General features: G+C 52.9%; 1 protein-coding gene across 2 annotated transcripts in view; it reads left to right on the top strand.

Annotated features, from left to right (window-relative positions):
* LOC122391891 (growth factor receptor-bound protein 10-like) overlaps positions 1-14,870 on the top strand; it is a 93,709-nt gene that overhangs the window by 32,878 nt on the left and 45,961 nt on the right. For both annotated transcript variants that reach the window (XM_043386212.1, XM_043386213.1), the window contains exons 4-5: positions 3,701-3,860; positions 14,092-14,216. In XM_043386212.1, coding sequence (XP_043242147.1) covers positions 3,701-3,860; positions 14,092-14,216 — 285 coding nt within the window. The remainder of the gene's footprint in view (positions 1-3,700; positions 3,861-14,091; positions 14,217-14,870) is intronic.

Genomic DNA, 14,870 nt, shown 5'->3' on the forward strand with positions numbered 1-14,870 from the left:
TGTGCGGCGTGGAGCGCCGCGGGCCGCTGGGGGTGGTGCGTCAGTGGGCTTTCTGGTGATGGAGCCCCAGCGAGTGGTTTATCGGCCATGTTGGTGGGGTGCTGACTGGAAAATGACCGTCTTTTGTAGACGAGTTAGTGAAATTTGAGCTGAGTTTGACGGTAAACGAGCGAAGAGATTGAGTTAAGTGGGCAGAAGATGGTCATGGCTGATACTGGATAAGGTGGTTTACTTTTTGGTTTCTGAGTTCTGACTCGTGCGTGGGGGTGTGTGCCTCATACATGCTGTGTCGGATGGGCTTTTTGAGTTCCTGGCTTGGAAATCGTCTTTTTTAGGTCTGTGGGAATGCTGCTCTGTTAATTCAATGTGACATGTAAAGCTGCCTTCCTGAGTGGCCCACGCAGCGGCCATGGCTTCAACTTAACTTCCATCCGGAACCCCGTAATCCTAACATACATTACTCAGTGGGCCCATTTTCAAACACCGTCACGTGCGAAATCTGGTAATCTTCATCCCCCTGCCGGGTATTGCGCACTAGCACGTGAGTGATGACGGCCGTTGCTCGTGACATTTCCGTAACCAGTTATCACTCCGTGAGCGCAGCGACCTGCAGCGCTAACAGTTTCGACCTCCACCGCGCAGTATTGGGGAACCGTTCGACCTACATGTTTATTGCTCTTGTACCGACGACTGCTCGTCATTGTAACAGCTTCAAGTGCAAGTCACCATCATGCGCCATCACGTCACAGTTCTCAGACATGGGGTGCATGTCCTCTTGGGCCTCGTTTGCTCTTTGTGAGCTCTTTGATGCATGATTCAGGTCCCTTGTTCTCTGATTGCGTGCACTGATTGCTGGATGTAGCTCCGATGCAATCCTTCCTGCTACTGATCGCTGCTTCTCGTCGGTCCTAGCCAGTTCCGACTAATTCAGTCCGGCGCTTGAGCTGAAACTGTCGAACCGCCAACCGCTGCCGACATGGATTGCTGCAATGACTGACATGCAACGACTGTCCTGTCTCGACTCCCCTCTCTGACCAACTCCTGTCCTGCCCGGCGAAATCCGCTCGAATCTGCCTGTGGGCGGACTTTGCCCGTGTGCGGCAGAGGCCCACAGTAGCGGACTACGGTCGATGAAGGCCGGTGCCGTTTTTACCGGTGGACTGAGAGAGCGAGGCAGCCTCCGCCGCGACCGAACTGTGCGCCGGCCGTGGGCTGGGCAGCTCGTTGGAGGCTTTTTGTCGGACGCAGCTGCTGGGCGACGCCACGCCACGCCACGCCACGCCACGCCACGCCACGCCACGCCACGCGCTGTACCACACCTCGCCGCGCCACAGCACCCACACCATGCGTTGCTGATAACTGATTCCTAAACTTGCTTTTAATCAGTAAAATGATAAAGTTGTAGCAACTCGCTCTCCGTTAGGTATTTGTTTGTGGTTTTACTGTTAAGTGTTCGTGACAATGCTGTTCCGTGTTGCATTCGCAATTCTTGTGTTGACTGTGTGCGTGTATTTCCCCAATTCATCTTGCAAGTCCCGTCCCTCCTGCGTCCCTATGCCACGTAACCATTGCACCATGCGGCGCAACCATCGCTAGCAGCATTTGGTCGACCACTTGTGCTCTCGATCGCACCGGAACTGTGCAGTTTCGTCTGCCGCGCAGCTGTCGTCTATGCAGATCGCTCTACCGTGTCCGGGGGCGACGAGCGCTTCTGCGAGGGTTCAATGGGTACATTGGGTGCTCCTGTGGAGGGTGAAGGGTACAATGGGTGCTCCTTTGGAGGGTGCAGGGTACAATGGGTGCACGTAGGGCAGGGGATGTCGAATACTACTGACAATCGGAACCAACCACGGGGTGCAATGGTCACCGTATACCGTCGGTCAGTCGGGTACAAAGGACGCACGATGCACAATGCACATGCCCTGATTTAGTACAACGGGTGCTCCTCGACTTGATACATTGGCTGCTGGTCCTGTGCTTAACATGACATGACGGCCGAACGCATTGTCCGTCATTGCGGTCATCTGTGTACGGTAGTCCCTCCTGCGGTGACCTGTGGGTGCAGTCTGCCCCGCGGCGGGGGACCGAGTACAATGGCCGCCCCCTGAGGCGGGCGGTGGCCAGATTTCCCCGGCGGGCGGCGGCGGGCGGTTATCGGACCCACTCACCCCCGGCGGCGCTGGCCTTGCCGGCTTGGAGTATTGACCCAGCCGAACGCGGCCCGGTCAGGGGGAACGGACCCAGCGGCCGCCCGCAGCTGAGGGGCCGAAACGCGCAGTCGACGGCAGCCCGAGCGATAGAGCGATAGAGCCTGTTATGAGAGCCTGTTATGAGCGGCGCGGCGTGGAAAGACTGCTGCTCTGAAATAGTCACTATCCTATACCGTTAGGTGGATTTTGAAGACCATGCTCACTTCCACTGGAATACCTGAAGTAGCTCCCGGAGTATGTAACGACGAAATCATTCGTAAAAATAGCACCGCGCTTTTAATGCTTTTGTCCTCCTAACTAGAGAACAGTGGACGACCTTCCTGCGATGGTGAATGGATTGAAAGTAATGAGTCAACGATTGGTTGGTCAAAGGAGTTAGGACCAGGGGCGAAGCTTCCTATACAGTTTGTGGGGCAGCTGCCCCACAAACTTTGCATTTTGGCCCACCAATAAGCGTTTTGCCCCACCAACTTAAGGTGATTTGTAGGACTTTGTTGCTTTGAAACTCTTTTTTTTCGCATTGAAGAGCCTTGGGATGTCTGTGTAATGCAACATATTGTATCTCAAATGATACGAATTTTATCATTGTGGCATTTTATTCAACTTGACACTCAGACATTGCAGATTTGACGACTTTTTGCCCCACCAACTTTCCTGGAAAAGCTCCACCCATGGTTAGGACAATTAGTTAGCAATGGTTGCCGCCACTACATAGTCTTCGTGGCCTCCTGAGGACATCTAGCGTACTCCAGAGTAGAGTAACATCGGCTCCGTGCCGCAAAAAGCGTCTGTTGGCCTCTCAAGGCCTCAGACGCGCCGCCGTTTTTGCACCGTCTGGGCGTTGGAACGCCCCCCCCCCCGCGTGGGGGCGGGGGGGGGAGGGAGGGAGGGTGGAGAGGCCCAGCGGGTGTCCACTAAGGTGTGTCCGGGATGGCCCACACGAGACCCGCCGACACGTGTGACGTCGTGCCACGCGTGTGTCACGCGCGCGGGAGTTTCGTGACGCTCTGCGTGACGGCCCATGGGAAGTAACCCGGTGTTGTTCAGAGGTCACGATGGTACCTGAGGTCATGTGAGTGACGTAGCCTGAGGGGGATGGGTTAATAATTCGAGAAAAAGCCCCACCCATGTGGAGTGCGAACGACCCGGCCCGTCAGGCCGAGATAACTGGTTGTAACCGGTTCGATCTGCTGGTGTGTCATCTCAGGCCCGTGACGTGATGTTTGGCGCTGATGAATGATGATAGGTGAATGGTGGCTGACCTGACATGTTTGTGAATGGTATGCACTGAAGGGATGTGGAACAACATTATTGTGTGACATAAATAACTATACTGTAATTTCGTGAGCTTCGTGAACCAATCAGCAAACGAGTTATTGGAGATGAAGAGACGACAAATGCGACTCCATAGTTTCTCGTTTTTAGTAACAGAACAACGTTTCTTTTTCGTGATTTTTTTTTTGACTCGCACTCCTTTCTTTTCTCCCCAGACGGAGCTCGTCGTCTGCAATGAAGACGGCACATGGAAGTCGGTGATCGTGGCCGAGGGGCTGCGTACCTGCGACCTCTGCGAACTGCTGGCGCACAAGAACAACGTGACCAATGACGTCAACTGGTCGCTGGTGGAGCGGTGGCAGGACCCGGCCATCGGTGAGTAGCGACCAATGACGTAATAATAGAGCAGTGGAGCGGTGGCAGGACCCGGCCATCGGTGAGTAGCGACCAATGACGTAATAATAGAGCAGTGGAGCGGTGGCAGGACCCGGCCATCGGTGAGTGACGACCAGTGACGTAATGGTAGACCGGTGGAGCGGTGGCAGGACCCGGCCATCGGTGAGTAGAGACCAATGACGTAATAATAGAGTGGCAGAGCGGTGGCAGGACCCGGCCATCGGTGAGTAGCATCCAATGACGTAAGAAGTCTCTTATGGAGCGGCGGTGGAGCAGGAATTGTCCTTTAGTTAGCGAACACACCTCGCCAGCCTCACTAGTCCATCTTTCTGCTTAGAAGTTGAAATTCCATACACATCTTTATGGATGAATTGCTACTAATATTTGTAGTGATAACACCCATGCTATCTCGCTGCCGCCAGGATGTCCACACGGGCTTCCTTTGGCGCAAGGAGGCGTCTGCCGTGCCAAAAACGACGCAAAACCCATCACTTTGTTGGTACTGCATTGTCTGGGACAAAATTAACCGACAAAGCTGCGTCGCCCTACCTCAATTATTTCTGGGAAGTTTTTCTACGGACCACAGCTGGTGGCATTTTCTTTGGCTGCGTAGCCCATGAACCCGTCTGGTCAGCGGTGGGGTACGATATATTTTTGGGGCGAGTCTCGTCCTCACCTGTCGTCTGTGGTACACGTTGAAACAGGACACGTCGACACAGACCTGTCGACGCTGCCACGTGCCATGTGCCGCCCTTACTAAGACGTTGCACGCGCCTGTCTGTCTGGCGTTCCCTGGCAGAGGAGTGCGCGCCGCTTGTTCCACTCTCTCATTCGGGCTGTCTGGAAGTCTGGCCGGCGTAATAGAAGCCATGAGCCCGCGGCGGTAGTGGTGGTGGTAGTGGGGGTGGGGGGGGGGGGTCTAGACGGTGTGACCTGGTGACCTTTCCCGACGTGTCCAGCCGTGTCTGACGACAGGCCGCCGGCCGCCGTCGGGCAGACGACTAAAACACCAGACTTAATTCTGTCGGACCTTTCGCTGTTCAGTTCACATTTGCTGATCCCGTTACCAAAAGAAATTGTGACCAGTGATTGAGCTCATGTCAGGGAATGTCAGCATGACATGACGTCAGCAATTGAACACCACACATAGTTGCAAATTCGTCTGCTGATATTATTCTGCGCCTTGCGTCTACCCAGCAGGGGCCAGGCCAGGGGACAGTTATGTATCATGAGTAGTGAATACCGTTTGTACGGTTCCGTTCCCTGTATTACAGTAGGTAGATGACACGTGTCATGTGCTTAAACTGAGCTTCAGTGGGGTAGCGGTATGATGTAAACAGTGGTGTTCGCATTAATGGGATCCGGCTGTATCACTGCTTTGGGTGACTCAAACTCTTGCTGACTGCCAAGTAGAAATGATTGCTGCTATCCAGGACGTTCGCTTATATGTTCAGGCAGTGACCTTACATTACATTTTGTATGGATGCCGCTATAAAGGCTAGGACGTAAACATCTGTGCCGTTTCCTTGCATTAAAGCAAGGGCTTCAAATTTCTATGCCGTGATTTTGCAGAGCAATGGAGGCGTGCATTGCTGCCCAGTTCATGAAAACTTTAATAGCGGTTTTGACCGATTTGGCTTGACCTGAGGACTGCCGATCTGCGTTACCAATCTAATTTAGGTAGATATATGATGATTTGTTAAGTCATGAGTAGTGGAATGAATATTAACGGTGTTCAATTATAGCCTGGGTAAGCTGCGGAAGACCTTAAAGCAGGAGTAGCGTATTTTGCATGGACAAGATATCCTAAAATGGCTGGGAAGCTCAAGAACAATTATCATAGACTTAGTTTGGTTTAATTTCTGATCTATATCGCTTCAGGCAAACATCCGTGAGAAATCACAGCCTATTTCCTGATTTACAACGAACATGGGCTTTTATTTCACACCTGCCTATCGAGGATACCTGGGTATTTTGTATTCATGGAGCCAACCATGAGCGTACTCCAAATGCCTCCGAGCTTTAAATAGGGCGGACTGTTGCAGTATCAGTGCCTCATCCTACTGTCTCATGGGTCTCAAACTATCTTCGATATAAAACTACCCGATGGTGATAAAACATAAATGCGTCACAGTCTCGGCCACGACATTGGGATCTACGAACAAGCGAAGAACGGTTTGGGAGACGGGCTAGTATCCCAGATCGTAACCATTCATGTTGGATTTTTCCCCTTACTTTAGCTACGAGCAAATGGTTTTTATTGACTCTGAATGCGGCAATGAGCATAATCATGCTAAAAAGGTTTTAAACCATCCGAACCGTGACATGCACCCGAAACTGATTCCGATACAATGCGAGGTCGATTCGCCTTGTCACACCTGACGCCATTCTGCGTTCCGAGGCGGACGGGGGAGGGGAGGGGAGGGGAGGGGGACTTCCGACCGGTCCAACCAGCCAGCAGGCTCGGTTCCGATTGTTTTCCCAGTAGGCCTGGTAACGCAGCTCTTCGTGGAATCCTATTAGCCAACGAAAGCGACGCAGCCGGCGGCGGCGGGCCTGAATCGTTCGACAGAGACCTTGGCCGCCGCATAGTCACCGTGGCCGCCGCTAGAACGTTCTGTCGATGCTGGCAGTCGTCTTTGATGAAATGTCATGACGCAGGAGTGGATGTCATCTTTTGTTATTGAGACTTCTGAGGGGTAGAATGTTTGCGGTGCTTTTACGCTAATTGGAAATTATTTGCGACGTGAGGTTGCGCGCTTGTGTAAAAACTGCGCAGATGGAAGTTGGGAACATTCTACGTATACTTCCCGAGGCGAATGCACCTCATGGAACTTAGCTGTGTCATAGTTGAGCAACATCTTTGTTGTTCTGGTTGACATTATATAAGCACCGGTGGGTGTGCAACACCTACTGTGTGCGTATACCAATTTCTTCGCACTTTGCCATGTGCATCGATAAGTCTGGAGGTGGCTGGAAGGAAATAGGCATTACTTGAAATAATTATCGGTGCTGAGATATGACAGCGTATCGATCGGCACATTATGATTGGAACGGTTCGCGTATCGAAACCATTCGCTGGCCTGTCACTCCACGTGCACTGTGCCGGTGCATTCACACCTCACGCGACCATCGCCCCACCTGACGCGATGCACCGTGCTGTTGCATCGCTGTCGTGTCGCACGGCCGCGTGGGGTGTACCGTGAGGTGACGGGCATGAATGGTGTCTAGACATGCGTGGGCTGCCCCATGCGGGGGTGGGACAAGTGTCTTTATTTACTTCACAGCTGCATTTTTAAAGGTCATGTAGTAAACTCCTTACGTCCACATTGCCGTTGTATTGCCAGCTGCCTCCGTCGCGCGCCGGCCCAGACTGGCCGGGGGTCGTACGTGACCCACCTTTTATTCAACAGGTTACGAAACGTCTAGAACACGCCCAAAACGAGTGCGAACTTGCACAGCAGCGACGAGGTGACGGAAGGCGCCAGCTTGGCGGCCTACGTGCCTTAAATGACATATCTTAAATTTACAATTGCGCTGCGCGTGCCGCCGGCCGTTTCCTCCCGGCCCCGCCCCGCACAATGCCATATAACTCATCCCGAGCCTGGACGGGGCGGCGGCGGCGCCGCAGTGGCACGGCGGCCACAAGATTCTAATACACTCCCCCCTGATCTACAAATCATCGTACTGGGTCAGAACGGCAGGGCGTCTTTCCCGCATGCCGCGGCGTAGAACTTCAGCGTACGTCACAGGGGGCACATTTTCCCCGTGGCTTTCGTGCGCACACTCTCGCAAGATAATTGGGCCAGAGTCGTCATTGTCATTGTTCGGCGGCTCAGTCTGGCCACTCTCCGGACTGGGAACGAAAGCCAGTCTCAGATCTCTCACGTGACGGGGGACATTGTCTACCTCCACACACTGCGCCGACACTTGTCGGGTGACTGTTCCTATGGAACTTGGCACATCACACCGGCGACTAGGGTCTCTGATCCATACCTTATCGCCTACACTGAACATAGCACACTCACTCTCTTCGCACTTTTCCTCACTCTCCACGTCCGGCACTCTCAGTTTGTAGTTGAACAGTACGTTGGCAGGACTAGAGTTCAGGTCATCACTGCGCGGCATCACATTATACCGGTATACTGCTTCCGCCACTGAGCAGCCTTTGCGCGCTACGATTGTTTTGACCGACCTATGGTTTCTCTCAGAGACACCATTGCCGAACGGCGCATGGGCAGCTCGGTACCGGACGCTGACACCCCACCGGCTGACGAACTCGTGGAATGCGGCACTGCGGAATGAGGTGAAGTTGTCCGTCAGCAGCTCCCTCGGAGCGCCGCGCTCCAGGAATACCGACTCCAGAGCCGTGATGATGCTGTCGGTGTCCTGTCGCTTTATCCGCCGCCAGATCGCGTACCGAGACGGACCGCAGTCAATCAGAGTCAGGTACAGCTGATCGTTTACGTGACAGACGTCCATGCTGACCCTGTCCCAGCATTTGGTCACGCTCAGCGAACCATGTGTCCACCGCTGGGGCGCTGGATCGATGGACTGGCACCTTTCGCACTGGCTAACGACACTGCGCACCTGGTGCCTGCTCACAGCCGGATCGTGCTCCCTACACAGGCGCAGCGTTCTCCCGATGCCTGGGTGTCCGCTTGTTTCATGGATCCTGACCACATCCGGCGCCGAGAAGGCAGCGCCGGAGACCTCAGGATCGCTTTGTTGGTTCAGCCACTTCTTCGGCACTCTCGTCAGTGCGTCAGCTCTGTTGTCCACTGACGGAACGCACTTCACGGTCAGCTGGAGGCCGTATTCATCTCTCAGACTCTTCACGGTCTCCAGGCGCCTTCTAATCAGCATTTCACTTGCCGCCTTCGTCTTTATCCGAGCTCTGCCGGAGAGCGCATCTGTTAGCCAGTGATAGACCGTTTTCGAGTCCGTCACGACAGTCACTTTCTTCAGGTTCCATGCCAGGGACAGATTGATGCCACGCACAACAGAGTCCAGTTCTGCAAGGTTCACGTGTGTCTCGGGATTTTTCCGAAGCCAGCAGGCGTCCTCAACGATGCTGCCTTCCATCTCCAGCACGGCTCCTATGGCGAGGGAGCTGGCATCCACCCACACGACTCCCTCGTCGCCGGTGACATCCCAGCGACCTCGTGCGGGATCGGCCGTTTTCACGCGCTGCAGCGTTTCCATGACCATTTTCTGGAGTTCTGGGTCGGTGATCTCGTCATCCCAGCCGTCTGTCGCTGCAGTGGCGCGTCTTTTCAGGTAGGATGCGGAGACACGCAGCCAGCCACACACCGGGACCTGACTTGTCAGACGTCCGCACAGCGAGAAGACCTCTCTCCTCGTCAGCTTTGGCGGCGGCTGTAGATCCTGGTTGTCCCGCTTCCAGAACAGTCCTTGCCGCTCCCCCCAGACTCGAATGCCCAGGACACGAGCACCTTCTGACACCTTCTCCGGGGATTTGCAGGTCAGACCGAGCGCCTCCAGATGACCCTTCACCTCCAATGCAGTAGCGATGTTTTCATTTACGAGTATGTCGTCCACGTAAGGTGATGTAGCGGTGTGCACCCTCGGGTCACGTTTCAGGGCCATTTCCAGCACCTTTCTCATCACCATCGGTGCGAGACTGAGCCCAAAGCCAAGTCTGCTCAGACACCACCGTCTGCCCTGGAACACTACAGTCTGATACGGCCACAGCGATGCGTGCACGTGGATCTGCAGGTAAGCGTCTCGCAGATCTAGGAGAGACACGTTTCGTCCACACCGACGCCACTCACGGATTTTTTCACTGCAAACATCCGCGTCAGCTGTATGCGGGTCCAGGTGCGTATTTAACTCCCTGAAATCCATGACGGGACGCACTTTGTCCTTCTTCGGTTGGATGACCGCCATGAGCGGGATCGTGCCTTTGACCCTCCCGTGCACGCTCTCATCATAAGGGACGAGCCATTGATTCGCCACCCACTTGGAGAGTTCTCGCTCGTATTCGTGTCGGGCTTCTGTTGGAATCGCGTACTCCTCTGCTGTATTGTGCAGCTGCTCGGGCTCCTTTCCTCCACACCATTTCCACTCCACCGACCACTTCTTTTCTGTCTCATCAAAGCTCACCACAAAGTCCTTCTCGTCGGCTCGATTAGCCGGTGCGGCGGCCGCCGCCGCACCCAACACCGGATCCCCCTTACTGCTGTCAGCTCGATTCACTGCTGCAGCTGCAGCTGCCGCCGCTGCACCTGACGTTGGGGCCGCCTCACTGCTCGCCTGATCGTGACTCACCCGTGCAGTCGCTGCCACTGCACGCGACACCCCAGTCCTCTCACCATCACAGCTGACCCGGTCACCGGGTGAGGCCACTGACGCCGCTCTATGAGACACCGCTGCCTCAACTCCGAATCTGACTCGGTCATCCGAACTCACTGTAGCGCCACCCAGTGCTCTGATACCATTCATCCCGAGGATGAACTCAAACCCCAGTGGCTTACGTGCTACGACGAGCACATCTACGGACACTGATTCACCGGACCGCAGCTGCACGCGTGCCACGCCTGACCCCTCACACCAATAACGCCCTCCACTCACTGTCATCACGCTCACCGGGCGTCGGTTCCACTTCCGACAAACTGACACGTGAGCTACACACTGGCTGCATCCTGTATCAACCAGCGCTTTGCAGCTCGCTCCGTCCACCGACAGCTGCGCGACTGGCAGCGCCCCGTTCACTGGTCGACAGGAGAGGAGGCTGGCGCTGATCTCTCCCCTCCCGCGTCGTTTTCCGGACACGCAGAGGCGATGTGCCCCTGCCGGTTGCAGTTGTAGCACCTCACGAGGCTCCGTCCACCACGGGGGCCTCCACGGCCCCGCTGTCCGCGGCCTGCCGTGCAGTCGCGGGCGATATGGTTCGGTTGCCCGCACGAGTAGCATTTCATTGTGGCCGGGAGTGCTCCAGTCCTTGTGCCAGCGGCGGCGGCCGCGGTGTTTGTTTCCTCGTCGGCTAGCACGGCCCGAGCGCGACCGATTAGCTGGCTAAACGGCATGTCCTCCATCCGTGATCCAGCCCGGAGCGCACGGCGTGCTGAATCTGGCAGTTTGGCCACGAAGGCACAGGCCAGGCTGTCGTCCGGCATACCTCCGAACAAGCCAGCCAGCCGGCGCAGCTCAGAGACGAACACGTCCACCGTCTCACCTGGACGCAGCCTTCTACGTTCAAATTGGTCGTAGGCTTCAAACCGATCCGAAGCAAACGCCGATGTCAGGGCCCTTTTGATGTCCTCGTACTTCTTCTTCTCATCTTCTCCGAGCTGTTGATATACCGCAAACGCACCACCAGTGAGTCTCAGCGGGACGACGACGTGCAGTCCCTTGATGCCGCGCAGCTGACACACAAGTTCGACCTTGTCCAGCCACTCGCACACGGGCTGCGACACACCGTCAAACTCCGGGATTAAGCGGAGATCAGCCGCAGCGTCCGAACCATCACAGGTCTCCTTCTCGTTCCCCATCACGGCAGTCTTCCAAGGCCGAAATAGCTTGTAGTAAACTCCTTACGTCCACATTGCCGTTGTATTGCCAGCTGCCTCCGTCGCGCGCCGGCCCAGACTGGCCGGGGGTCGTACGTGACCCACCTTTTATTCAACAGGTTACGAAACGTCTAGAACACGCCCAAAACGAGTGCGAACTTGCACAGCAGCGACGAGGTGACGGAAGGCGCCAGCTTGGCGGCCTACGTGCCTTAAATGACATATGGGGCATTCCACGATAGATCGTACCACTTTTTTCCAATTTGACACCCTCATCTCTCGGATTTTAACGATAATTGGTCTAAGGGGTAATCAGGGGCTCTGAATCCTCCTGTAACAATTTCAGGCTTATCAGACGAGTGGTTTTTGAGTTATAGTGTATAACATGTTTTGGATCTTGCGTTGCAGCCCCAAGTTTCGCGGGCTGTAACTCTAAGACGGATAATCCAAATGCCAAATGCTATACGGCATTGAACTTGCATTGAAACAAAGAATCATATGCATTTTTAAAATTTTGAAATATATACTATCTTTTATATATAACACCTCGAGTTTCCTTTCATTTGCATTTTGATGCCTTTGGGACCAAATTTTTTTGAATTTTTATTTGCTTAAAAACATTTTTGGATCATTTTAAAGTAGTATGCAAAAAATTAGGAAGGTGTTCTTTCTATAAATGTACTTATTTTGCGTCACCGTAATGGTCTCGAATTGTGATTTTGGAAGAGAGCCTACAAATTGTGTGGTAAAGCTGCATAGTGACATCACTGGTTACTGAAAGTTCAATTGAAGTCATTTTTGCCTCACTTTTGCGTTGTTGACCTTGCGTGACGTCATTCGTACGTCACTAGGGTCATAAGAGTTTTTCGTCAATAACTCTCGATCAAATTGAGCTAGAGAGACGGGAAGGCTACCGATGGACTCGGGAAGACCTTGCGAATCGAATGATGTGCAAAATGATCTCATTCACCCAGCTTCGTGGCCTGACTCGACTGTTAACCATCTCTGTAGCGGCGCTGTTTGTCCAGCGCCGCGCTGGTTGGCTTTGCCGCGGACTCGGGGAGGTCACGTGATGCCCGGCGGCTAGCTGCCGGCTGGGCCGCCCGGTCGGGGCGCGGAGCCAAATACACGGCACTGTGCTTACCCGAGGTCAGCGACTTAAGCTGACTTCACCAGAACAAACAGTATACCATTCGACGCGCCGGAGCTAGGCAAACACAAAGATGCTAAAATCGCGGCTCTGCGACCATTTGTTGCGAAGTTATCTATCAAAAACCGGACCCGTAATTTTGGGTCACTTGAAATGACCTCAGGGGTCACCAATGAACCCGAGACCTTAAAATTTGGTATCATTCGATGCATCTTGTAACGGCGCACATGCTCGTTTTTTCCGCAAGGTTCTAGCTTCATTAGAGGCGAAACGGCGAGCTGGGGTCGTACCGACCCCCCGGAAACACATTTTGTATACATTTAAATGAGGAACTTATAGAAAGAACACCTTTCTAATTTTTTGCATGTCGATTTTAAAGGACCTGAGGTTTATTTTTAAGAAATAAAAATGGCAAAAATTTTGGTCCCAAGGGCCATTATAGACAATTTAAAAAAATACTACGACTTTTTTCAATATGTAAAGCTTTTCTTTCCAATTTTAAAAATACTGTATTTATCTTTGATTCATCGTAAATTCAAAGCTGTTTACCGTTTGTTGCTTGCTTAGCTCGTTTTTGAGTTATAGCTCAACAAACTCACCCTTACAATCTGAAGCTAAGAAAATATTATGCAGTGTAACTCAAAAAGTTTTCATCTGAGAAGTCTGATATTTTGGCAGGTGTTTTTGGAGCCTATGATTACCCCTTGTACCAATTTTCATTCAAATCTGAGAGATGAGGGTGACGGGCCTGGTACGATCTATCGTGGAATGCCCCATATCTTAAATTTACAATTGCGCTGCGCGTGCCGCCGGCCGTTTCCTCCCGGCCCCGCCCCGCACAATGCCATATAACTCATCCCGAGCCTGGACGGGGCGGCGGCGGCGCCGCAGTGGCACGGCGGCCACAAGATTCTAATACAGGTCAAAACCACCACCTGCCGAGCTATTTGAATTGGAACGGAACTTTTTTATTTCCCGCTGGCTGTTCAGGTGTTCAAGTGTAATGTGGCTGGTTGGTCAATTCGTTGACCCTGATATTTTTTTTTGCCCTACGATTCACTTCTTTTACAGGCTTGCTCCCTGAACAATGAACATGTATGGTTTATTCGTACCTTGTTAATTGATTTGACCTTTTCTTCTTGAACCAAAACCTTATGCAGTAGTTGCCCGCTTCAAATCCCCAATTCAAAACTCATTTGCTCAACAGCTCAACATTAGACATAACTACCTAGTTATTAAGTCAGATTTTCCACGCATATGCATTTACTAAATTGGTCGGAGGCTACCCTTGATCAGCGTATAAAAGCCTAAGCGGGGCCTTTGTAAGATTAACAGATAACGACAGGGACTAACGGTTTGAATTTTAAAAGAAATGAGATAAGTTCCTTCATACATTTCGCGTAGCATATACTTTTCGTCCGTTGTTGAAAGCGCCCTTTGATCCAGCACTTAATGTTATGACGTTTGTAACCAGTCTCGCCGTATGAAACAGTACGGTTCTAGTGATTGCTGTCCTCCCTTTCCCCAGAGAGGACTGTGGAGGATCACGAGGATGTGTTGAACACTTACCGCATCATGAAGACTGCGCACAGCAATTCGTCCTTCTACTTCAAGAAGGACTTTGGCAAGTACGAGTTCTTCCACAATCCCCAGGTAAGTCAACTTTCATCGTCATAACAATCCATCCGACCCATAGGCACGACATGTGAAGGATCTGTGTAACAGAGCGTTTCCAATGGGAGAGCTTGGTATTATTGACTTGAGCCCTGAAAAACTTACTATCTCTATGCCATCTTTTAAGCACCATGTTTTTTATGACATGCAACATCAGCGATGAATGATTTGTACCGAAATAATTCATCTGTACATGCCGTAGGTGCTTGCTTACATGAAATGCAATTGGACGGGAAGAACAAGTTCTGCTTTTCGCAACACCTTGCCGGTGGTGATTCCTGATAGTTTCAGAAATAAAAAATATCATCCTCTTCCAGGGATAAGCCATGCTCTAGTTGAGCGATTTTCTATTCGGTACAGTTGGACTATCCTTACTCTGATTTCGCTCCACATATCCTGCGCTTCTTCCATTTCTCGATTCTCACGTCCAGTCTCTCGGCTCTCCGACGGTCGTCTAACCGCCATGCCGCCACATAACCCTAGGTCATGGTGGCCGACTATGACGTCACGGTGACGTCACCGAAAGGCCCGGGGTCGCCGTGGCCGTCTGGCCGGGTCGGATTGGGCCATCGGAGCTGCCGAAATGTGTTCGTGCCCATCGCCCGGTCGTTGGCAGGCGCCCGGCCCGGCTGG

The sequence above is a fragment of the Amphibalanus amphitrite genome, unplaced genomic scaffold, assembly GCF_019059575.1.
Source record: "Amphibalanus amphitrite isolate SeventyFive unplaced genomic scaffold, NRLGWU_Aamphi_draft 000460F_arrow, whole genome shotgun sequence".
In the NCBI taxonomy this organism is placed as follows: domain Eukaryota; kingdom Metazoa; phylum Arthropoda; class Thecostraca; order Balanomorpha; family Balanidae; genus Amphibalanus; species Amphibalanus amphitrite.